This window comes from Perognathus longimembris, chromosome 17 (genome assembly GCF_023159225.1).
Source record: "Perognathus longimembris pacificus isolate PPM17 chromosome 17, ASM2315922v1, whole genome shotgun sequence".
NCBI lineage: Eukaryota > Metazoa > Chordata > Mammalia > Rodentia > Heteromyidae > Perognathus > Perognathus longimembris.
The window spans coordinates 42,560,320-42,583,988 of NC_063177.1; the positions used below are offsets into that span (position 1 = coordinate 42,560,320).

At 44.4% G+C, this 23,669-nt stretch overlaps 2 protein-coding genes across 4 annotated transcripts in view; one reads left to right on the plus strand and one right to left on the minus strand.

The window, feature by feature from the left end:
• Positions 1 to 18,726, plus strand: part of LOC125366524 (ADP-ribosylation factor 2) — a 35,249-nt gene extending 16,523 nt beyond the window's left edge. For 2 of the 3 annotated variants that reach the window (XM_048367291.1, XM_048367290.1), the window contains exon 5: positions 1,351 to 3,010. In XM_048367291.1, coding sequence (XP_048223248.1) covers positions 1,351 to 1,512 — 162 coding nt within the window. In that variant the 3' untranslated portion in view covers positions 1,513 to 3,010. Of the gene's footprint in view, positions 1 to 1,350; positions 3,011 to 18,715 lie in introns of those variants that run through there. The other variant, XR_007213854.1, reaches the window with a different exon arrangement.
• A 2,248-nt stretch (positions 18,727 to 20,974) lies between these two features.
• On the minus strand, positions 20,975 to 21,590 carry LOC125366288 (dihydrofolate reductase-like). Its single transcript, XM_048366876.1, has one exon. The coding sequence runs from the start codon at positions 21,588 to 21,590 to the stop codon at positions 21,039 to 21,041; it is 552 nt and encodes a 183-aa protein (XP_048222833.1). The 3' UTR covers positions 20,975 to 21,038.
• Between the last annotated feature and the right edge of the window lie 2,079 nt (positions 21,591 to 23,669).

The following is a 23,669-nucleotide window of genomic DNA, read 5'->3' on the forward strand; positions in this document are numbered from 1 at the left end:
ATACACGAGGCCCTAGGTTCGATTCCCCAGCACCACATATACAGAAAACGGCCAGAAGCGGCGCTGTGGCTCAAGTGGCAGAGTGCTAGCCTTGAGCGGGAAGAAGCCAGGGACAGTGCTCAGGCCCTGAGTCCAAGGCCCACGACTGGCCAAAAAAAAAAAAAAAATGGAACAGGTTCAAGGTGTAAATCTGAGAAATGATTTAGAATATCAATTGGAATATTCTACTGACATTTCTTTATTTTTCTAATTTTTTTTGGGGGGGAGGGTCATTGTGGGGCTTGAACTCAAGGCCTGGGTGCTCTCCCTGAACTCTTCAGCTCAAGGCTAGTGCTCTACTACTTGAGCCACTGTACCACTTATGGTTTTCTGGTAATTAATTGGAGATAAGAGTCTCACAGACTTTCCTGCCCAAGCTGGCTTTGAACTGCAATCTTCAGATCTTAGCTTCCTGAGTAGCTAGCCAACAGCGCCCAGCAAAACACTGAAATTTCTTTAAGGAAAGAGATTCTGTTTTCGATAACTACAGAAAATTATGGCTGTATTTACATTTAAATTCCAGAGATCAAATTATACATTCACTTTTTTGTTGTTGTTGTTGTTTTGTTTTAGTTTTTTCCTTTTGATACTGGGCATCGAACCCAGGACATTGCATTTGCTAGGCAAGTGCTTCGTCACTGAGCCTATTATACATTTGGTCTTGCAGCCTGTTCTATTACTTAGCCTTGTCTTTGACATCCTTCCATATCAGTACATCTAGATCGCCTTGTTCTTCAGTCCTCGTGTATTTAGATTTAGTTTGAGCTCACTGGGTGCCAGGCACTTGGGTTACATCAGACAACTTTATAAGAGTGTTCACATATGGGTCCTATATTAAAAAGGCGGAGTGGGCAGGAGGAGAAGCAGCAGGGCCTTGGGGCCTGGAGGACCTTGCAGGCCATTGAAAGGGGCTTAGGCTTTTCCTGGGGAAAGGAGCTGTGGCCCACTTTCGGTAGGAGAATGATTTAATCTGATTTTCTCTGACTCTTGGGTTGAGAACAAGCTTTCAGGAGCCAGAGCAGAGACCAATTGGGAATTATTTTTGTTAATCCAGGTGAGAAAGCTTGTTAGGGCTGGATGGGTGGTGGTAGGTGTGGAGGCAGTGGGAAGTGGTCAGATTCTGCAGGTATTCTGGCACTAGAGCCACTGGAACTTCCAGATCTGCTATGGACTTGAGAGGAAGTGAAGGATGGTTTGAAGGTTTGGAGTCTGTGAAGAGAAGGCTGTGGGGTAGGGCATGTTTAGGAAGAAGAGCCTATTTCATTGTGTGGACACAGCATGATAAACTGACTGTGCACATTCTTTTTCAAGGATCTTCCCAATGCAATGAACGCAGCAGAGATAACGGACAAGCTCGGCTTACATTCCCTTCGCCAGAGAAACTGGTACATTCAGGCCACCTGTGCCACCAGTGGAGATGGGCTTTACGAAGGCCTGGACTGGCTCTCCAACCAGCTCAAAAACCAGAAGTGATGGGAAGCAATCCATTCCTTGTGCATTGTGGCAAAACCAGCTGGCCTCTTCTGTGTGCGTGTGTGCGTGGGAAGAGCCGTGGGGCTGGGCGTGGGGGCAGCTTTCTCACACCGTGCCTTATACATACTTTATAAGAAAAACCAGTATTTTCAGCCAACCAGTGTTACATTTTAAACACCACCCTCCATTTCAGTAGCTTCAATGACCATTTTCGCAGAGGGCTCCCTGGTGTGTGACAACCAGAGGGCCTTCAGGGTTGAAAGGAAGAGAGCAGGAGCATGAGATCCTGAGCCTAGTGCTTTGCATACCTGGAATCCCATTAGACTTTGGTGTCTATTTGTAAAAACAGAGCAATGGATCATCAGTTCTTTCCTATTATGCCAAAGCCAGCTGCTCACACCTTTTAGCGCTTTAAAGCAGGCTCCAGGAGAAAAGGTACTTGCTCGCTCCAGGTGGCAGAGGTTCACTCTGGAACCTTTCCCCTAAGGTCTGCTCCAGTCCAGGCCTCCTGGCTTAACATGCTTTCGTTTGTCAAAGAAATCTGTGATCTTTTTCACTAGAGTATCAAGACTGTAACACTAGGCCTTTCCTGCCCTGCCCATACTTGCCACATGGAGATTCAGTGGAAGTGGGGTTGGGTAGAGGAAGCAAGGTGAGGTTGCTTTTGTGTTCTGACATCACCATCTCAGGCCTTAGGCCCCCTGAGACTGCTGCCTCCACTTCCCTCCTCTGTGCTGAATGTTGAAGCAGGAAGCTCGCTGTAGCTCCTGGCTCCTGGGTGGAGTTGTAGTGGTGTACAGCTGTCTTAAGTCTACCTTATGTTTTTGGCTAGTTTCTGGTCTCAGAACCACATAACTGAGTTTGAGAGATTCAACTGGTTAATTTGGGGGCTGAAGTTCTTGGTAACCCCCTGATATTGCCTGGTATCGTTGGTGCTAAATGTTGCTATGAAAATCATCTCTTGTCTAGACCACTCTCTGTGGTACCAACTCCTCCCTCAGAGGCAGGAACATTGTCCTGTAAGTACTACTAGCATGTGCTGGAGCTGAGCTAGTGTCTCAGCCTAGACAACTACTAGCCACTTGTTAAGCACTTCCTGCTTAACCTTTTAAAATTCCTTTTGTTAAAAAACAATAACTTGATTCCAACTCTAGTAGAGGGGAACATGAGGTGAATTCCAGTGAAAGTAAACCTTGTTTAGTAATTCCAGTGGATAATCCTAGGAAACAGTCTCAGGCCATGACAAATGAGGGCTGTGATGTTTTTCTTTGAAGATGTTAACTTGAAAGAATGTTCATGGCAGTCCTGGCAGCTAAGCAGAGGTTTGAGTTTTACCCACAGAGCACTTCCTGAGAACTGTTTAGCCTGTGTGTCTCCAGCTGCCATCATCTGTCTCTTACACTCGTGTATTGATGCTTAGTACAGTGCACCTGGCGTAGCACTGGGCTTCATTAACACTTGCTGACTGATTGCACAATAAAGAATTGCTTTGGAAGGAGAAGACAGTCATGTGCTTTTGAATGTCTTGAACTGCTTTCATTTCTCTTCCTTCTCTAACTTGGACTTGCTCTTGAATACTCCTTAGGCTCAGCCCAGGGACACCAGGGATGTGCTGGGCCCACCCTTAGGACCTAGCAATGCTCTTCACTGGCATTTTACTCCCATCTCTCTCTGTGACGTTGGAGTGGGGGAATCAGGAAGAGTGGAAGTAGGGACAGTTCAGGGACAGGGATCCCTGAAAGGCATGTTTAGCCCCCTATTGCCCACTCTCTGCCTGAGCCTCAGTGTACTTAGCTGGTCATCAGGGATACCAAAACCTGCTTCATACTGTTGCTAGGGTTAAATGCCAAGTGCCTTTGCATACGTTGCATTGCTGTTTTCCTGGGGGTATCACAGAGTCCCAGTGTCAGCCAGCCAACATTATAATACAAGTATGTTCACCCAGTGCTACTAAAAGTTCTGTCCTTTCTAATCATTCAAAGTGCTGTAAGGCCAGCTGGGATGCTTGTGGAAAAAGCATATTGCTGGGTGCTACTTTTGTTGTTGTTGTTGTTCTGGTCCTGGAGCTTGAACTCAGGGCCTGGGCACTGTCCTTTAGCTTTTTTTGCTCAGGGTTAGCACTCTACCACTTGAGCCATAGCTCCACTTCTGGTTTGTTGTTGTTTTTCCCTGTGGTTAATTGGAGATAAAAGTTTCATGGGCTTTGCAGCCCCAGTTGGCTTTGAACTATGATCCTCAGATCTCAGCCTCCTGAGTAGTTAGGGATTATGCACATGAGCCTGGCATCTAGCTTCCTTTTTTTTTTTTTTTTTAATCCTATGGATTTTAGTATAGTATGAGTATGCCACCACCACCACTGATTTCAGACAATTTCCATTCCTACCAAAAAATCCCTTGGCATCTTTTCTCAGTCATACTCCCCCTAAGCTTCTGGTGATCACTGCTTTGCCTTCTTTTTATGTGGAACTGTCTGCTCTGCACAGGAGAGGAGCCAAAGTGCTTTATGAGTCCTCATAAGTGGTTGGAGGTATGGCTCAGTTGGTAGAGTGCTAGCCAATGAGCGAAAGCATTAGGTGCCAAATTAAAATTCCACTCTGGGATTTAGAAAAAGTGCTCACGTGCTGCAGGCTAGACCATAGCATCAGTCCTGTGACTAGTGAGCTTTGCCTGAGGAAATACTGTTTCACTGTTGGTGGCCATAAGCTTTGTCCCCTGGAGAGGGAAAGGGGTGGCACTACTAGCCTTAGTGATAGCAAGTGTAAGAGGTACATGGGATCCAGCCCCCAGCTTTGTCCAGATTCTGCCGAGCTGCTCAGCCTATGACTCTCCACTTCCCAGCCTAGAACAAGTCTCCAGGTTTATCTGAGGCCCAGATCTTTGAGAATAGCTAGAATAAGGGATGGGGGTGGGGTGAAGGTGGGGCTCTGAGTTAGTTCTGTATTTTGCAGAGCATGCAGTTTGGTTTATTGCACCAGATGCCCCAACAGGGCAGAGGAAACGCCTATGTATTGCTCAGGAGAGGAAGAGCATGTAGTTGTAAGTAGGTTCCCCTGTGAAGTCCACCAGTATACTGTCTCTGAATTTGATGGGAATGCTTTTTAAAGTTTGGAAGTTTTGCTGGGAATATGGCCTAGTGGCAAGAGCGCTTGCCTCATATACATGAAGCCCTGGGTTCGATTCTTCAGTACCACATATATAGAAAAGGCCAGAACTGGCGCTGTGGCTTAAGTTGGCAGAATGCTAGCCTTGAGCAAAAAAAGCCAGGGACAGTGCTCAGGCCCTGAGTTCAAGCCCCAGGACTAGTAAACTTGGGAAGTTTTGTTTTGTTTTGGTTTCTTGTTTATTTGCTTTTTGTTTTTAACCACCCTGTGGTCCTGAAAAGCAACACAGTGAGGACTTCTCTCTTGTTTTATGATTTTTTTCTCAAATGTCTGGCATGGGAATTCCTCTCTAGGAAGATGCTGTGGCCACCCTCAAGCACTGGTAAACAGTTTGACCAGGTGACTTACACAAAGATATCATTAGACCAACTGCTTTAGCAGTGTGTAGCTTGCTTGCCACTAGATGGTGCTGTTACTCCACCCTAGCTGCCCTGCATGTATCCCTGGCTTGGGGCTTCCAACATAGGGAAATCAATCTCCTTCCTGTAGTAAGAGATGGACACCAGGGAGAGAGTGGCCCAGAAAACAAGAGAACAGCTCAGGGTATGCCTGGAAGAGATTTTGTGCCTGGAGCAGTGGGCATTTGAGTGCCCATAATGATAAGTTGGCAGCAGCAGGAACAGCAGTGGGTATCGGCTCCACACTGCAAACATTTTCTTCCTCAGTGAGGCATACGGGAATTGTGTCCCATTATAAAGGGGTAACCTGAGTTTCAGGAAGCTAGAGTGAGTCACGGAAGGCCATCTGAGTAAGGGTCAAATACAGGCAGAGGATACCAGCACCTGCCCTTATGAGCACACACTGCTGAGTCTGCTGAACACCAAGACTGTAATCCCCAGAGATGCCCCCAGAGATGCTGGCCTCAAAAGATGCTGGCCAACATAGGCTCTGAGAACCTGTCACGGTTTCCCTGATACGACCATGAATGTTCTGGAACAGGTTGTGTTAATGGACAATTCAAATCCTAGAGTTAGGACCCATTCATTGGATTCAAGTCTGCAGGCCAGCTGTGTGTCCATGGTTGAAAACACATACTTCTCTGAGCCCCGATGTCTTCATGAGAGTTATTCTGAGGATTCTATTGGCCCTCACTTTTTCCCTGTCCAACCCTAGCAGGTAGGTTCAGCCTGAGTTGGTGATGGCTAGGCATGGGAAAGCAATCTAGACTGCAAGTTACCACACTGCTTTCTCTGCTTTCTGGGCTTTCCTGCCATGGATTGCTGGTGTCTAAAAGAGGGATTAAGGCCCCGTGGAACATTAACACCTGCTGATGTAGCTCACTTGGATACCCAGGCAAGTCCTTACTAACTTATTCCTTCCCATCCCTCCCTCTCACCAGCATGATTAGTAGAAAGACTTCAAATAGATGCTGAAAGTAGTATTGAGAAAGTACATCTGTCCACACTGGCTGAGTAGATCTCCATTTTTGTAATTGTGAAATTAATGTGCAGACTTCACTTGAGATGTCATCATGGGCCTCCTAACTGGGAAGATTTTTTTTTTCTTCAGAAAACAAGATCATTTTCATAATAAGGAAATTGGCAATAATTTCCTGTCATCTAACTTCCAGTCCACACTCAAATTTCCACAATTGCCTTTGCTGTTTATATATATATGTGTGTGTGTATATATATGTATATGTATATATATACATATTTATATATGCTTCCCCAAACCAGGTTCCAATCACATATTGCCTGTTACACTTAGTTGTTTTCTTTGAAGTGCTTCCTATTACTTTTTTCCAGCATCATTCTCAAGCCAAAACCAGCCCTAAACTGGAGCCTGCCAAACTGCATATTCCTCTACCCCTTAACTGCCATCATCTAGGCTTTAGTGATTGAAATCCATTCACTAGAGAAAGGAGCTCACAAATGGGGGTGACCTAGGATGAATCTGCTCGGGACCAACTTAGCCACATCTGTAGTTTCAGCAAATTGGAATTGAACTTGATTTTCTATTAAACCCAGCAGCCCCTTCCATCAGCATTTGTGTGTTGAGCCACAGCTCCACTTCCAACTTTTTGGTGGTTAATTGGAGATAAGAGTCTCATAGACTTTCCTTCCCTGGTTGGCTTTGAACTGCCATCCTCAGATCTCTCCTTCCTGAGTAGGAAGGATTACAGGTGTGAACCACCAATGCCCAGCTTTCCCCACCACCGTTTATCTCTTCTGAGATGACAATGTCCTTAAATCCTCTGGTTTTGAACATTCTATTTCTACCAAATTAATCTTATATGCAAAACAGATCTTTCCTCTTTGCAATAGAATCCTTTAGTTTGTGTTTGTTTTTTACTTATTAAAAACATAATGGTGGCTTGTCCTTGTAATCCTAACTACTCAGGAGGCTGAGATCTGAGGATCATGGTTTGAAGCCAGCTGAGGCAGGAAAGTCTGTGAGACTCTTATCTCAATCAACCACCTGAAAACTGAAAGTGGAGCTGTGGCTCAAAGTGGTAGAGCACTAGCCTTGATCACAAAAGCTCAGGGACAGCACCTGAGTTCAAGCCTCACGACTGACACGCAAACTCTAAAACTTAAAAAATATATATGCTTTATTATTATTATTATTTATTAGTAGTATTAGTATTAAAGTATTGAATGGGTTACCATTTTATAAGTCAAGTAATAAGAACAATTCTTTTTGACATTGTCACCCCTTCCTTCACTTTCCTCCTGTCCTTGCCCACAAGTTGCATAGTTCATTTTCCACATAGTGTAATACCCCAAAGCAAAAACAGCACCACCACCAACAAAACCCCATGTTTCCATTTCTGGAATTTGTTTTGATATGTATAAGACTCTTATCTCCTGTTAAACAGCAAAAGCCAGAAGTAGAGGTGTGGTTCAAGTGCCAGTCTTGAACAAATAAAATAGGCAAGACCTCAAGGCCCAGTACCGGCACCTTCTTCCCTGTTCAAAAACACGCCCCCCTCCCAAACCCAAACTGTACCGGAAGTATGAGATCATTCATATAAACAAGTACCAACATATACCATTCACTAAACATGGTCTCTTCAGATGATATAGTGCTTGCCTACCATGCGCAAGGCCTTAGGTCCAATCCCCAGTACTCCCAAACAAATACAAACAAAACCAGCTCTTAGTGACCAGGGCAGTACAAATGGGGACTCTTCTCTCCTTCCTGCATTCTCCATCCTCTATCCTTCTGTGTGGCATACAGTTGCCTCCGTGTTTCAGCCACTAAGGAAACTCATGGAGCCTGTGATCATTTCAGGCCTATGGATCTCTGTTGTATGAAATGAGGCCAGACCTCCCTCTCCCACCAGTGCATTTGCTTCTAGAAGCCCAGTAAACAGCTTGGCGTTTGTCTCTTCGTTTCACTGAGGCCTCAGCCTATCTTCCTACTAACCTTTTGGCTTCATTTTGAATCTTAAATTTTTCTCATTGGATCACATCTTCCTCCAAGTTTCTGCTTTCAGCCGGTTTGATACTATGACCCCATAAGTCACCATCTGAATGAATGATAATATTGAATGCGACAAGGGCGTTCCATCAGAAACCTCCCTTCTGCTTGATTTATTAATGGAACAAGTATTTACCCAGCACCCACAATATGCTTTGTGGTGAATACTGCTCTATTGCTGGCATGCAGATTCTCAGCCGTGTACAATTTGGCTAATTATTCTTTAAATCTCACCCTTATTTCTTCATCCTGCCCACTAGGAATCCTGAAAATCTTCCACCAGTTGCTTTGCTAAAATTATGTATATAATATGCATAGTAACACCTCCTTGCACTGGCCTATCAACAATGGAAATGAGGTTAATTTTACTAATTACCTTCAGTGAGCCACATGGGCCATTAGTAACACCTGCCATCTTTTATAAGGGCTTAAAACCTGTTTGATTATAGAGCAACATAAGATATACCTGGGGGCCAGGGAGTATAGCTCTAGTGGTCGATTCCCAGCACTGAATGACCAATCTATACTGCCCAGAATCCATCTCTGTCTTTTTCAAGCCTAAGCATCATTTGCCCACTCTCATTTTCCCTCTCAGCTTCTTGGTTTCTCAGTATCCTTTCTTAGTAGTATCCTATAATCTGTAAAATAGTTATATTTAGTTTGAATAAAAAAAATCTTGATAATCTTAGCTACTCAGGAGGCTGAGGTCTAAGAGCTGTGGAGCAGCCTATGCAGACAAATCCAAGAGATTTTTTTTTTTTTGCCAGTCCTGGGCCTTGGACTCAGGGCCTGAGCACTGTCCCTGGCCTCTTCTTGCTCAAGGCTAGCACTCTGCCACTTGAGCCACAGCGCCCCCTGTGGCCATTTTCTATATATGTGGTGCTGGGGAATTGAACCCAGGGCTTCATGTATATGAAGCAAGCACTCTTGCCACTAGGCCATATTCCCAGCCCCCAATCCAGGGGGTTTTTAACTCCAGTTATCACACACACACACACACACACGCACGCACACACACACACACATGCACGCACACACCCACCCAAACCCAGAAGTGGCTTAAGTCCTGGAGCATCAGTCTCTGTAGAAAAATCTGAGGCCCATAATTTAAGCCCCAGTACTGACATAAACAACACAAAACAACAACAAAACAAAGCTTGAACTCAGGGAAAGCCAAAGTCTCTCTTGAGTATTGTGTCAGCTTTTTTTTTTCTCATTTATTGTCAAAGTGATGTATAGAGAGGTTACAGTTTCATACATTAGGCCTTGGGTACATTTCTTGTACTGTTTATTACCTCCTCCCTCATTCCTCCCTCCCTCTCCCCCTTTTCCTCTCCCCCCATGAGTTGTTCAGTTGGTTTACACCAAATGGTTTTGCAAGTATTGCTTTTGGAGTCATTTGTCTTTTTATCCTTTGTCTCTTGATTTGGATATTCCCTTTCACTTCTTGTGTCAGCTTTTGAGGTCCAATTTCCCAACAACTGTGTTTGTTACCCTTTTCCAAGTTGCCCATTATTCTCTTTAATAAGGAAAATGGAAGCTTGTAGAAGATAAATTAATTTTTCCACTCTTTTATGAGCATTGCATCCTGTATGTTAAACAATGAATTTCTCTCTTGTTATTGCTCTAAAAAAATAAGCTTTAAAGACTGCTTTTTGTTATATTTGCATCTTATTATAAGGCTCCATCATTCTGGGATTCAATAATAATAGTATTACTACCACCTGATATTTATTGGATACTTCTCCTGTTTCAGGGACTATGTTCAATGTCTTTGACATATTCCTTTCATTAGTAAACACTGGTGAAACTATCCATTCTTTGAAGTTGTAACCCTAGCAGGCTGGGATCTGAAGATTAAGTCAGCCCAGGCAGAAAAGTCCATGCGATACTTACCTCCAATTAACCAGCAAGAAGCTGGAAGTGGAGGTGTGGCCCAAATGGTAGCATGCTAGTCTTGAGTGAAAAAAGCTAAGCAAGGTGTGAGACTTTGAGTTCAAGCCCTGATACTGGCACACACACAAAAATTCTGATCTTAGTATGGCAGCCACTTGTGTTTCTTTAGAAGCTGGAACTCTTCAAATTTCCTTCTAGGAGGTGGGACCCACCTCTGAGGTCAGGACCAACTGGGTACCCAAAGTTCACCTTCACAGACCTACTCAAATGGGGGTTTGCTGTCTGGATGAGGTAAGGCCTTGGACACAGTGTAACTGACGGCTATGTAAGGGAAGGGAGAAGCCACGCATAACCGTGGACAGCTGCACAGGATGGGAAGGTGTTGGGGCACTGGATACAGGGCAGGGAGTTCATTTTTCATCTTTAATGGTCAGACACTGGGTCCAGGGTGGCTGTGTCCTGCCCTTGCTCCGCTGCCAAGGACCAAAGCTGGTGGCAGGCAGGTAAGACTTGATGAGATTCTCCACTTTTAGCAAAAGGAGCCTTTCTGATGATTTCCCAAGTGCCAAATTTCCTCATCATTCTTGGTCTTACCTCTGTTCCACTCTGTGATTTATATTTTTAAAGAAAAATAAAACACATTGGATGTAGCCTCCCTACTGTGCTGTCAATTTTGAGATAAGAGACTATTGTTGCAAAATTCTCTCCCAGGGCCAAATACGGGTGAGTTGTTCAACAAATATTTGGTGAGTTAATTAATGAAATTGTAGGGGTAAAGAGAACCTTGGCCCGAGGCAAGCTCACTGGAATGAGCTGACAGGAGTTGGGAGAAAAGATGTACAAATTAACATGCACAGGGGATGGTGAGAGAATCATTAGCCATCACTGGATGTGGTTTGGGTGTTTACATTTCTTCAGAGGGCAGTGTGTGTGTGTGTGTGTGTGTGTGTGTGTGTGTGTGTGTGTGTGTGTGTGTGTGTGTGTATACAGGTCATTTTGCCGGGTAGTAAATGATTTTTAGGGAGAGTGAATGTGCTGAGAAGCTGGACAAAGTTCATAAATGATTTTCTTTGGAAGAATGAAGGGACCTGGTAGATGAACAATGGCTGGTGACAGAGTCTGTCCAAGTGTGGTGACAATCCTCAGTCACCCTTCCCCCGATGAGTTTAGCTCATTGTGAGACCTAAAGGAGGGGCTGGAGGCTGTTGTTTTTCTCTTTGGTGGGTCTTTAGGCACACAGGGAACATGTGGGAAAAACCTCTCTCAGCCCTGCTAGTCTCCATGGGCCTTTCATTTAAAATAATCAGCACAGCAAACTGTCACATTTGGGGGTAAAATTCTCTGTGCTGCTTCAAAATTAAAGTACTCTCTTTATGCAACTGTGGCTGAGAGATGTCAAGCAGAGTTCTAGAACAATAGTACTGGGTTTCTTTCTCTTTTGAACTAGAAATTCTCCATTCCCATCAGATATGTGAATTTCCAAGTAAGGTTTTGTACACAAAGACTGTTCATATATCTGACTGAAGGCCCCAGAGGAGACCAAGGCTCCAAAGCCTTCTTCCCTCCCTCCCTCCCTCCCTCCCTCCCTCCCTCCCTCCCTCCCTCCCTCCCTCCCTCCGTCCGTCCTTCCTTCCTTCCTTCCTTGACAGGGTTTTGTCATGTAGCCTAAGATAACCTCAAACTCATAATTCCCCTGCCTCAGCCTGCCAGATTCTGGGATTATAGGTGTTCGCACCCCATCCAGTTGAGTATGCATTTCTTTTGGCAACTTGAGGCAACCATCCTAGGGATGTGTATGCAGTAGGCAACTACTAAATACTGTTGGTTAATTCGAAGCATTTATACATATGGACAGTTGATAAATCAGCAAAAAGAAAAGCTGCAGTATAGATAATCAAATAATAAAGTTGCCAGGAGACAGGAGAATCTACCTTTCCAGGCTCTGTGTACAGGAAGAGTGTTGGCTTGCAATTAGGCTTCCATCAGGATAATATTGCAATTAGCTTGGGTATTATAGCAGCCAGCTTCTATTCTCAGAACAGACACGTAGGAGATGTGTGTGTGTGTGTGTGTGTGTGTGTGTGTGTGTGTGTGTGTGTGTTGGGTGGTAAATGTTGTCTCAGAGATACCTGCACTGGCTTTTTTGCTGGTTGATTGGAGATGGAGTCTTATGGACTTTTGTGCCTGGGCTGACCTCAAAGCTCGAGCTTCTAGTAGACAGGATTACAGGAGTGAGCCGCTAGCACTGGGTACCGTGAACCATTTCTGAGTGGATATTTTACATATGGCTAATTGAGTATTAACCACCAACATCAGCCTGATTGTGTTGTGACAGTTTACAGAGACCACACTTATATCTGAGCTCCAGAATAAGGATGGCCAAGTAACAGAACAGGAAATTATAGGTTTCAAATTTCAGGAACATTGGTGAATTTAGACAACTTGAGTGTCTCCTTCAAATTAGGGAGATAGTATTGGCCTCTGAGTTCTGTCTGACAAGGGCTTGCTACTGAAACTGGCATTGGAAGGAATTAAAAAAATAATGTCCGCAATTATGTTGCCAGCTATTGAGACATTTAAAAAATCCACCCCACCCTACCTTGACAGTCATCTTTAAGTGGCTCAATGTTCAGTGTGTTTTAATTGCCTGGCAGGCTTGAGGAGGCAGCTCTATGATGTTTGCTCTGGCAGACTGGAGTGGGTGGGGCTTCTCAGGCAGAGGCAAATTCTCCTTTTTGGATCCTTCCAATTAGCAGATTTTTGCTTCATCTTCCATCTTTCATACTTCCTTTTTTCCCCCCTGCATCATGAGAGACAGCTGTAGAGTACAGAAATTTTTGGCAATGGACCTCGAGCTGGCATCCTGCAGGGCTCTGCTGCCAGCTAGTTGGGTGACTAGCTTTCTGAGGCCCAATTTCTGCATCTATAAAATGGGAATGGTTAATAACTGACTAAAACATGTCAGGAGGTGATAGCAAAGGGCTGGTCCCTGTATCATGGTCCTCGGCTATACAGGACTGACTGCCTCTTGGTTCCTGTTGTCTATGATCTTATTTTAAAATTTTTTAAATTTAATTTAATTGTCAAGGTAATGTACAGAGGAGTTTTAGTTACATGTGTAAGGTAGTGAGTACATCCTCTTACCTGAAGCTGATGGTCTCTGGCTCTTAGGATGGGGCCCAGTTGACCCTGAGTTGAGGCAGGGCCTTCCTGTAGGTGGCGCTGTGGCCCAGTAAATGCTGTCAGTGGTAAATCAGGGCAACTGTAACTAGATCCAAGGGTGGGCCATCTAAGTAGGTCCAGCCTGGGTTTTCTCTACCTGTAAGTCCTGGATGTATCCCTCATTCAGTCCCCAGCTGTTTGGTTTCTTCTAGGACCAGTTACTTCTAAGCCAGTTCTCCTTTTCTACCCTCACTACTGGATGGAACCATGGGTGCTACATAGGCAACCTCCTGCCTAGCCATGCCCACTTGTAGAAGGTTGGACCTATCTTCCCAAACTAAACCAGTAAGTGGTTTCCATCTGGCCGGTGGGAACCACTGCAGTACATAGTTTGTTTGTGGTCTCTTTAATTCCCAGGGACCACCTTAGCATTTAGATGACTCCTTAGGGCTCTCATTCATCAGGGAGACCACCTATTCCACCCTTAGAAACATCCTTGATCTTTGTTTCCCAACCACAATAAAGCTAGTCATCTGACACAGGATCTGAGTCAGTGCCAAGTTGAAGGCCCTAGTTCTAAGTGTGGCTCAGAAAGCCAAGGCCAAAGGCCCGACTATTGAACTGGAGTAGATAAAATAGCGTGGGAGGAGTCAGACGAGGAAGGAGATCGGGGTGACTGTGAGGGAGGGATGTGTTGGAAGGAGATGATAGATTACTGAAGGGGACATTTCTTGATTTCTTGATGATCCTCCAAAGCTGATCTGGGAAGCCACCTTTAGCTGAGGGGTGTGTGTGTGTGTGTGTGTGTGTGTGTGTGTGTGTGTGTGTGTGTGTGTATGTAGCTGCACTGGCAGAGATCTGGATACTGGGCAGGGAGCTGACCATCTGGCCAGCTGTTTCTGCATGGGAAATAGATGATGTCAGAGGTTTTGGAAGCCAGGCTCTCTTGGCCCACGGTGGGAAGTGAGGACCTCCACCTCTCTCTATCAGTTCTTTTCAGCCAGCAAATGGCAGGGCTCCTGAGTGATCCCAAGGGAGCTGGGGCTGTCACTGCTCCCCAGGGCACTGTCTCCTCTGTGTCCTGAGACAGTGACTTCTACCACAACCGCAGGTCATATGGGACGGTTAGAGATTGCGGCTCTGAGATCCATCCTGCATGCATCAGTTCTGTGGGTCAGCAGCTTAGCCCCATTGTGCCTGAGGGTCCTGGACTGCAGAGCATCTCTGGGAGGGCTCCTGCCCGAAAGGGGTGCTGGTCACCAGCTGGCTTCTATGCTCAGCTTTAGCAAGCTCCACAGGTGCTATCTAGTGCTGTTGCGATCATGTGACCATGTGATTAACTGGGAGTCCACTGGGCCTAGACCTTGAGGTTATCTCTGTGTGTCTGGTGCCTTGGGTGCCTCAGCATGTCATTTTCTTTCCTTTTAAATCAATTAACTTGCAGAGCTGGGAATTACCTGTTTTAGGCAATCCTCTATAGCTAAGCTCTGTCCTTCCCTTCCCTCCCTCCCTCTCTCTTTCTCTCTTTCTTTCTTTTCTTTTCTTTCTTTTCTTGGGTCTGTCTCCATTTGTAGCCCAGGTTGGCCTTGACCTCGGGATCCTCCTGCCTCTGTCTCCTAAGTGCTGGGATTATAGGCCTGTATCACCTAGCCTAGTACCTTTCCCCTTAAACAAAATCAGTCTCTCTCTTTGTCTGTTTCTCTCTTGTTTTCCACCTCCTTCCATAGCAGTCTTCTTTCAGCAGGTACATACTTGCCATATGCCAGGCTCTGGGGGTAGGGAAAGGGGTACTGGAGATACAGGCATGGGCCCATCAGAGCCTTGCATGCCTGGCTACAGCACCCTGCATGGTCCTCACCATCACTATGATGGAGCCAGTCTGGAGAAGTCTGGGCCAGTTCACATCCTCACAGAATAGATAGGGCTGCCATTGCCCTCAGTCTATCTTCTTTCCTGGGGCAATAGAGATGAGAGTGTGGCTGGCTGTGAATGTGGCTGGTGGCTGATGGTATAGTTGTCATATCCCAAAGCTCTTTGTATAGGGAACTCCATCATGCTAATGGCCCTGCTGATGATTCAGGACCAGATACTTAGGGTGACAGATGCCACTGGATCTTGGGATGCTCTGGGGACATCTCTAATCATGTCACAGCCCTCAGTGTCTTACACACCTCAGTGCCCTTGTTCATGCTGTATCTTTGCCAAACCTATTCTCCCCTATCTTAGGCCCTCTCCATCTGCCAATGTCCCACATGTGCTTCAACTAAATAGAAGGATTCAGAGAAAGAGGAGTTTTCTTATTGGGGGGGGTCAAAGATTTCAGCTCTTTTTTTTCTGTAGGAGTCCAGTTTGGAACTGTTTCTCCATGTATGCGGTGAGTTTGGAAATAACTGAGCCCCTCCCTCCCACATGAGGCAACTTACAGATCTTGAACTGCTTCCCTTGGAGGAGAAGTGACTCTGAACATCCCAGGCAGAAACCCAGGGAGATGCCTGAGAGGCCACAAGGGGACAAACCCTAAAGCAGTTTATTTATTATTTTTATTTTCTTAGGCAGAAACAGAAAGTGTTCCACTTGTTTGCTTTAAAAATGGTGAGCAGAAAACATAAGATTTCCAAATGAAGGAAATAAATTAGAAAAACAAATCCTTCCATTTTATGGGGTAGCCAGTTAAGGAAGGAGCAGCAGGGAAGAGGGAGAATGGAAAGGGTGAGGAAGGAAGCAGAGCAGTGTGCAGAGGTGAGGATGGTGTGGGGTACTGAGAACGCCAGACGAAATGGACCCAGAAACTCATACATGCATGGATCACGTGTATGTGCACAGACTCTCTCTCTCATATGCGTTTTGACCTTATTAAAGACTTGCTGTTTCATATTAATGTGTTGTTTTGTATGGTAAGAGTGATTTTTTTTTTAACACATTGCTGTGCTGCTTTCTGAATTCTAAAATGAGAAGGAAGAGGAGGGAGGATGGACTCTACTGTGGCTCAAGTGGTAGAGCACCTGCCTAAGGAGCCCAAGGTCCTGAGTTCGAACCTCAGAACAGCCAATCAATCAATCAATCATGATTTGAGACTTTGCCAGGGAAGACTAACGCCTTTCTCAGTACTGACTTTTGCTTCCCCTCACTGATTGTTTGAGCTTTTATCTTCATGTGTAACACCACGAAGTTAGTGTAGAGCTGTCTTCATTTGTTGTGCAGTTGAGTATCCACAGACTTTTAAATGTGCTGCTTTTTCCCTGTTTTCTTTTTGCTGATAGAGATTAAACCCAGGCTTCCAGACATGTTAAGCACGTGTTCTACCACTGAGCTAAACCTTCAATGAGCTTTTAAGTTCTGCAAATGCAAGTTGTTCAGCCCTGGGAAATCATTTTTTTATATAATGTTTATTTGATAATGGAGGCCTTTCAAGTCTCTCTGTTTCTTTTGGTAGGTCTCCTAGGTAGATTTCCTCTTCTCTCGCCCCCACTATTTTTTTTTCTCTTTCATGTTTTTTATTTTCACTTTAGAAGGTTTTTTTTGAACATATTTTCCTAACTCTTGCATTGACTTTTTATTTATGCCATCATGCTTTCAGTACTCAAGGGCTTATTATTCTTATTTAGAAAAAAATGGCTTTACTGTGGTTTGAATATCACTATCACCACAAATCCACCCATTTTAGGCATATAATTCACTGATGTTTAGTACATATATGGAGTATATAGCTGTCACCACAATCCGATTCAAATTATTCTTTTCTTTTTTCTGGCCAATACAAGGCTTGAACTCAGGGTTTTGCTGTGTCACTGCGCTTTTTCGCTCAAGGCTAGTTAACTCAACCACTTGAACCATATCTCCACTTCAGGGTTTGTTTTGGTGGCTAATTATCTCATAGACTTTTCTTTTTCTTTTCTTTCTTTCTTTCTTTTTTTTTTTTTTTTTTTTTTTGGCCAGTCCTGGGCCTTGGACTCAGGGCCTGAGCACTGTCCCTGGCTTCTTCTTGCTCAAGGCTAGCACTCTGCCACTTGAGCCACAGCGCCACTTCTGGCCGTTTTCTGTATATGTGGTGCTGGGGAATCGAACCCAGGGCCTCATGTATACAAGGCAAACACTCTTGCCACTAGGCCATATCCCCAGCCCAAATTATCTCATAGACTTTTCTGCCTGTTTTTTTTTTTTTTTTGCTAGTCCTGGAGCTTGAACTCAGGGCCTGAGCACTGTCTCTGGCTTCTTTTTGTCCAAGGCATGGCACTCTACCTCTTGAGCCACAGCTCCACTTCTAGCTTTTTCTGTTTATGTGGTGCTGAGGAATCGAACCCAGGACTTTGTGCGTGCTAGGCAAGCACTGTACTGCTAAGCCACATTCCCAGCCCCATCCTGCCAGGTTTTGCACAGTGGTCTTCAGATCTCAGACTCCTGAGTTGCTAGGCTTACAGGCAGGAGCCACCAGCACCCAGCTTCAAATGGCTCCTTTTTATATAGTCTTCTATTCTGATCCTCTTATTTCTGAAGCTATTAATGACTAGCTCAGTGACATTTTTTTCCCTTCCAAGTTCCTCTCTGTGCTTGTTAGTCTGCTGGTTTTAGTTTTTGTCTTTCATGATGACAATATTCCTCAAGTTCTTTCTTATCCTTTGTATGCCATTAATATTTAAGAGTAACATTAAAAAGCCAGTGGGATGCTATGTGTGGCCTTTTCTGTAGGAACCAGTGATCCTGTCCATTTCTTTGGAGATTCCCAGATGTCAGGAGTAGTAATTCTGGGGTCATTAATTATCTCCGGAGGCTATTGGGCAGAAAACTAGGATAAAAGGAATAAATTTTGATGTTCTACAATAACAACATGCAGTAACCAGAGTCAGCAGTAACTTATTGTGTGTTACAAAGTAGCCAGAAGAAAGGGTTTTAATAGTTCCCTACATAAAGGAATAATAAATATTTGAGGTGATGGATATACTAATTGCCATGATTTGACCATTATACACTGCATGGATGTATTAAAATATCACATTATACCCTATAAATAGGTACAATTATTATGTGTCAATTAAAACATGTAAAGCACTTTGTATAAGGCCTACCGTGGGGAGTGGGCAAGAAAGAACCTCCAGCAATACCCTATATGGGTGGTGCAGTTCTGATTGTTGACATTCTCAGAAAGGGATGGTAGCAGAGGCTGGAGGTATGAGCATCCCACCGACTTCCAGTTAATCCCCATTTTCACTGTGACACCTCTCCCTTCTCCTTGTCCTGTTGATGTGAATATTAGACCCTCACTTTCTTCACAGAATAACCCTTCTGGTGGGTTAAAAACTGGTCAGTTGGCTAAACTGAATTGAGAGTGTGTACTTGGGGTATCCAGCTGCTTCTTAGGCAGTGTGTGTGTGTGTGTGTGTGTGTGTGTGTGTGTGTGTGTGTGTGTGTGTGTGTGTGTAGCTTGGGCTTGAACTCAGGGCTTGGACACTGTCTCTCAGCTTTTTTTCTGGGAATATGGCCTGGTGGTGGAGTGCTTGCCTCACATACATGAAGCCCTGGGTTCGATTCCTCAGCACTACACATACAGAAAAATCCAGAAGGGGCACTGTGGCTCAAGTGGTAGAGTGCTAACCTTGAGTAAAAAGAAGCCAGGGACAGTGCCCAGGCCTTGAGTCCCAAGCCCCAGGACTGGCAAAAAAAAAAGTCTCAAGGACTTTCCTGCCCAGGTTGGCTTTGAACTATAATCTTCGGATCTCAGCTTCTTGAGTGTCTAGGATTACATGTGTAAGCTAGTGCTATGCAACCTTATTCCTTTTTTATTAGCTTACATTAGTTTTATAGAACAGGATTTCATTGCAACATTTCTACACATGTTTACACATGTCTATACATGTTTATTCCAACTAAACTCACTCCTCATTGCTCTCATTTCCTTCTTCCCAAAAGAATTTCAACAGATTTTATTGTTTTGTTTTCATAGATGCAGTCTATTTTGGCCATATTCATCCTCATTTAATTCCCCTTGTTAGCCTAACCCCTTCTTTTTTTTTCTTCCTTCCTCCCTTCCCCCTTCCCTCCTTCCCTTCTCCTTCCCTCTTTCTTTCCTGTACTGGGAGTTGAACCTAGGACCTGGCTCTTGCTGGACAAGTGCTCTACCACTTGAGGCATGCCCTCAACCCTTAGGCTAACTTTCAGCTGAATTGCCTGTTTTTCCCATCCCACAAGTCCTCCTCGCTTGCAGTCCCTGCCCCTGAAATGCTGGGCCCTGCCAAGATTCCTCAGCTTGCATTGGCTCCGCTCACACCAGCTCCCCCTGTGTGGGCACATGGTCTTCCCATGCCTCAGTGCTCATGACGCCTCCACCTGCTTTCCAGCTTCCCCAAATCTGTTGACAGCTTTTCTCTTCTGCTGGCTTTTTTTTTTCTCTTGTTCTTTTTGTTCTTGTGGGCTTATCCCTTTTCTATTTCTTAACTCCAATTTTAGTGCTGTTTCAGAAAAAATAAAAGCAACAATAAATTGATGTCTTCAATTTGCCAAGTTTGCGAGGTGAAATTAAAGAGTTTAAAACATTTTAAAAAATTCAATTAAACATACTTTTTGTTTTGTTTTGCCAGTCCTGGGGCTTGAACTCAGGGCCTGAGCACTGTCCCTGGCTTCTTTGTGCTCAAGGCTAACACTCTACCACTTGAGCCACAGATCCACTCCTGGCTTTTTGTATATATGTGGTGCTGAGGAAATGAACCCAGGGCTTCATGTATACAAGGCAAGTACTTTATCACTAGGCCATATTCCTAGCCCTTAAACATACTTTTTAAACTGACATACACTCACATAAAGTTTATACATATTTATGGAGTACTCTGTGAGGTTTCAAAACATGCATATGTTGTATAATGTGCTAAACATATCAATCTGATCAAACATTTTTTTGTTGGTTGGTTGTGGGGCTTTAACTCAGGGCCTGGGCACTCTCCTTGAGCTTTTTTTGCTTAAGGCTAGTGCTCAACCACTTTGAGCCACAGCGCCACTTCTGGTGGTTAATTGGAGATAAGAGTCTCACAGGGACTTTTATGCCTGGGCTGGCTTTGAACCTCGATCCTCAGATCTCAGCTTCCTGAGTAGCTAGGATTACAGGCATAAGCCACCAGAACATGGCTAAACATTTCTTTAGTAGAAACATTCACAATCTTTTCTCCAGCTCTTTGAAATATGTACTACATTATCATTATCTACAGTTACCCCAGAACTTCTTACTCCTATCCTCTGTAACTTAGTTCCTATTGATCAATCTCCCCCCATTCTCCCACTCTCCTCTGCCCCTAAGTCTGACAATTACCATTCCACTCTTAATTTCCATGCAATTAACTCTTTAGATTCCACGCAGGAGAGAGATCATGTGGCATTTGTCTTTCTGGGTCTCGCTTTTTCCCTTAACAAGATGATCTCCAGGGCTTTCCATATCCTTGAAAATGAAAGTGAGTGTGTGTGTGTGTGTGTGTGTGTGTGTGTGTGTGTGTGTGTATGTGTGTATACTGTATTTTCTTTTCTTTCTTTCTTTCTTTCTTTCTTTTTTTTTGGTCATGGGGCTTGAACTCAGGGCCTGGGCACTGTCCAAAGCTAGCCCTCTACTAACTATTTGAGCCACAGCTCTGCTTCTGATTTTTTGCTGGTTAAATTGGAGATAAGAGTTTCACAAAATTTCCTGTCTTTGCTGGCTTTGAACTGCCATCCTCAGATCTCAGCCTCCTGAGTAGCTGGGCTTGCAGGTGTGACCCTGTGGCACCTGGCACAGGACATCATTTTGAATCTTTTTTTTTTTTATAGATGGAAATGTAAGTCTCTTTCTCCAATGCAAAAATACATTAATTTCAAGGTGGGGGGGATTTGGGCATAACTTGAAATAAAGTAGAAAACATCTTTACATTAATCATTCTTTTCGTATACTTCAGATTTGTACTTAATGCCCTTTTCCTCCTGGACCTCAGAGAGCACGCCAGGGTACTCTGGAAGCAGTTTGTATTTTTCCAAATCAATTTCTGGAAAAAATGTGTCACTTTCAAATTCCTGCATGATCCATGTCACAAATAGTTTAAGATGGCCTGGCCGATTCATGGCTTCCTTATAAACAGAACTGCCTCCTACTATCCAAACCATGTCTACTTTATTGTCTAATTCTGGTTGCTCAATAAGTTTTAAGGCTTCATCTAAACTTTTGGCCAGAAAATGAGCTCCTTGTGGAGGTTCCTTGAGCTCTCTACTAAGAACTATATTAATTCTGTCCTTTAAAGGCCGATTCTTCTCAGGAATGGAGAACCAGGTTTTCCTACCCAGAATCACCAGATTCTGTTTACCGTCTACTGTAGAGGCTGTGGTCATTCTCTGGAAATACTTGTATTCATTCCTGAGCGGGGGCCAAGGGAGGTCCCCATTTTTGCTGATGCCCATGTTCTGGGACACGGCGGCGATGCGACCCATGCCAGCAGCAGCGACCAACTTCCATTTTGAAATTTAAAAAAAATTGTTTTTATAAAGGTGATGTGCAAAGGGGGTTACAGCTACATAAGATATATATATATATATATATATATATGTATATATATGGCTTGCTCCCAGTTTTTCCCTCCCATTCCCACCACCATGTTGTATAGTTCATTTTCAACCTAGTGTCCAGTGAGTACCATTGCTGCATTCGTCCACCTAATGCTAGGATTGTTTCCTCCATTGTAGGGCTCAGAGTTTATAAAATGAGACTAGAAATGGATTTAGGTTTTTTGAAGCCCGAAGCTTACTTAAATTTGAGTACTTTTTCTAAGAAGAACACCACAAAATTTATAGATACAAAATTGGGTACAGGGCTTGGGGAAGGGACCTTTGCAAGTAGAGGGCCTCAAGCATGAACTTTCTAGCTCTCCATAAATTGTCCTCTGGCCAGGCCCATGAATCGTGGGGAGCAGGTATCCTACCAAGCATCTTCCTCCAACACTCTTGCTCCTCTAGCTTCGAGATAATGCATTTTGTTTTCTAAATCTTTGTCTCAGCAAATACTTGCTAAATGCCTACCATTTGCAAGGCACTGGTCTGAGCCCTTTTCAGTTTCTGTCTCTGCATCTGATCCACTCAGAACTCTGGGAGCTCTGTGATCTACGCAGGTGGCATCAAGGTGGGAGGTGGGGCGGGCGCGGAAAGCTGGCTGGGAGAGCAGAGCCCCAGGTGAGTTAGGATGCAGGTGGTCCCCTGCCCGTGTCAGGCCCCTGGGTGCGGAGGAGCCATTCATGCTGCTCTGTCTTGCCTCTGAAAGGAAATGTCTGAAAGGATGCACAGTGACCTCTGCAGCCTGAGCTGGAAGAGAAGGCTCAGCTGCTTCCTGCGGCCCTCTGTCAGACACAGGGCCCTCTCGTGGGGCTGGAGTCAAATGTCATCACACAGAGTTGGCAGCTCCACATTTGGACACTTGGTCTGGAGCCAAGCTGCCAGCCCTGTCCCCACAGTTGTCTCTAGCACTGTCTGGGCCTTTCTGAGCTGATTGGACTACAAATGTCTGGAAAACTCCAGACTGAAGACAACCTCTAAGTGGTTTCTTTTTTTCTTACATTTATTATTTTATCTATCTATCTATCTATCTATCTATCTATCTATCTATCTATCTATCTATCTATCTATCTATCATCTATCTCTATTAATTGTGCCTGTACTGAGGCTTAAACTTAAGGCCTGAGTTCTGTCCCTTAGCTTCCCCCCATCCCCCAAAAGCTGGTACTCTCCCACTTGAGCCACATCTCCACTTCTGGCTTTTTGATGGCTAATTGGAGATAAGAGTCTCATGGACTGTCTTACCTGGTCTGGCTTTGTACTGTGATCCTCAGATCTCAGCCTCCTGAGTTGCTAGGATTATAGCTGTGAGCCACCAGCACTTTGCTTTCCCTTAGAATTTTTAACCACCAGCAGCAACAACAAACAAACAAATCTACTATGATTTCTGAAGTCTTCCTCATCTGTTTAGAGAGGTGACCAGACCCTGACAGAGTGACCTTGAGGAATTCTTCTTCCAGAACCTCTTTTTTTCTCATCTGTAAGCCTGAAAGAGTTGACCCCACAAAATGCTGTTTCCATTTTGTTGTCTGGGTTGGCCTGGACTGTGGGGGTAGAGAGGCAATAGGCATCTCAGTTTATCTTCCAGTCCAGTGGCATGGCTCTCAACCCATTAGGCATAGTGGAGATAATTAGCCAGGCCAGGGCCTTTGGAAGTCCCAGGCTTGCTTTATGATTCTGTTCTCCCATTTGCATTGAGCTACAGCCTGACAAGGCTGGAAGGAAGAAATAAAAAAATAAAAAATAAAAACCATTCTCTTAAGGTGACCTGCCTGAAAATTCTCACAGAATTTTAGACATAGAATTAGAGACACAGTGTACCAAACACAAACCTGCACATGCATTTAAAAAGGTTGGCGAATGAAGCAGATGCAAAACAATTCCTACCAGACAAGCCTCTTGGCAGGGTGGTATCTGGAGAGCAGAGGCTAGCTCAGCTAGAGAGGGGGCTGGGCAAGAGGCAGG

What these genes read in the sequence shown, in the direction of transcription:
- LOC125366288 (XM_048366876.1), bottom strand. Translation starts at nt 21,590, where the DNA reads ATGGGTCGCATCGCCGCCGTGTCCCAGAACATGGGCATCAGCAAAAAT.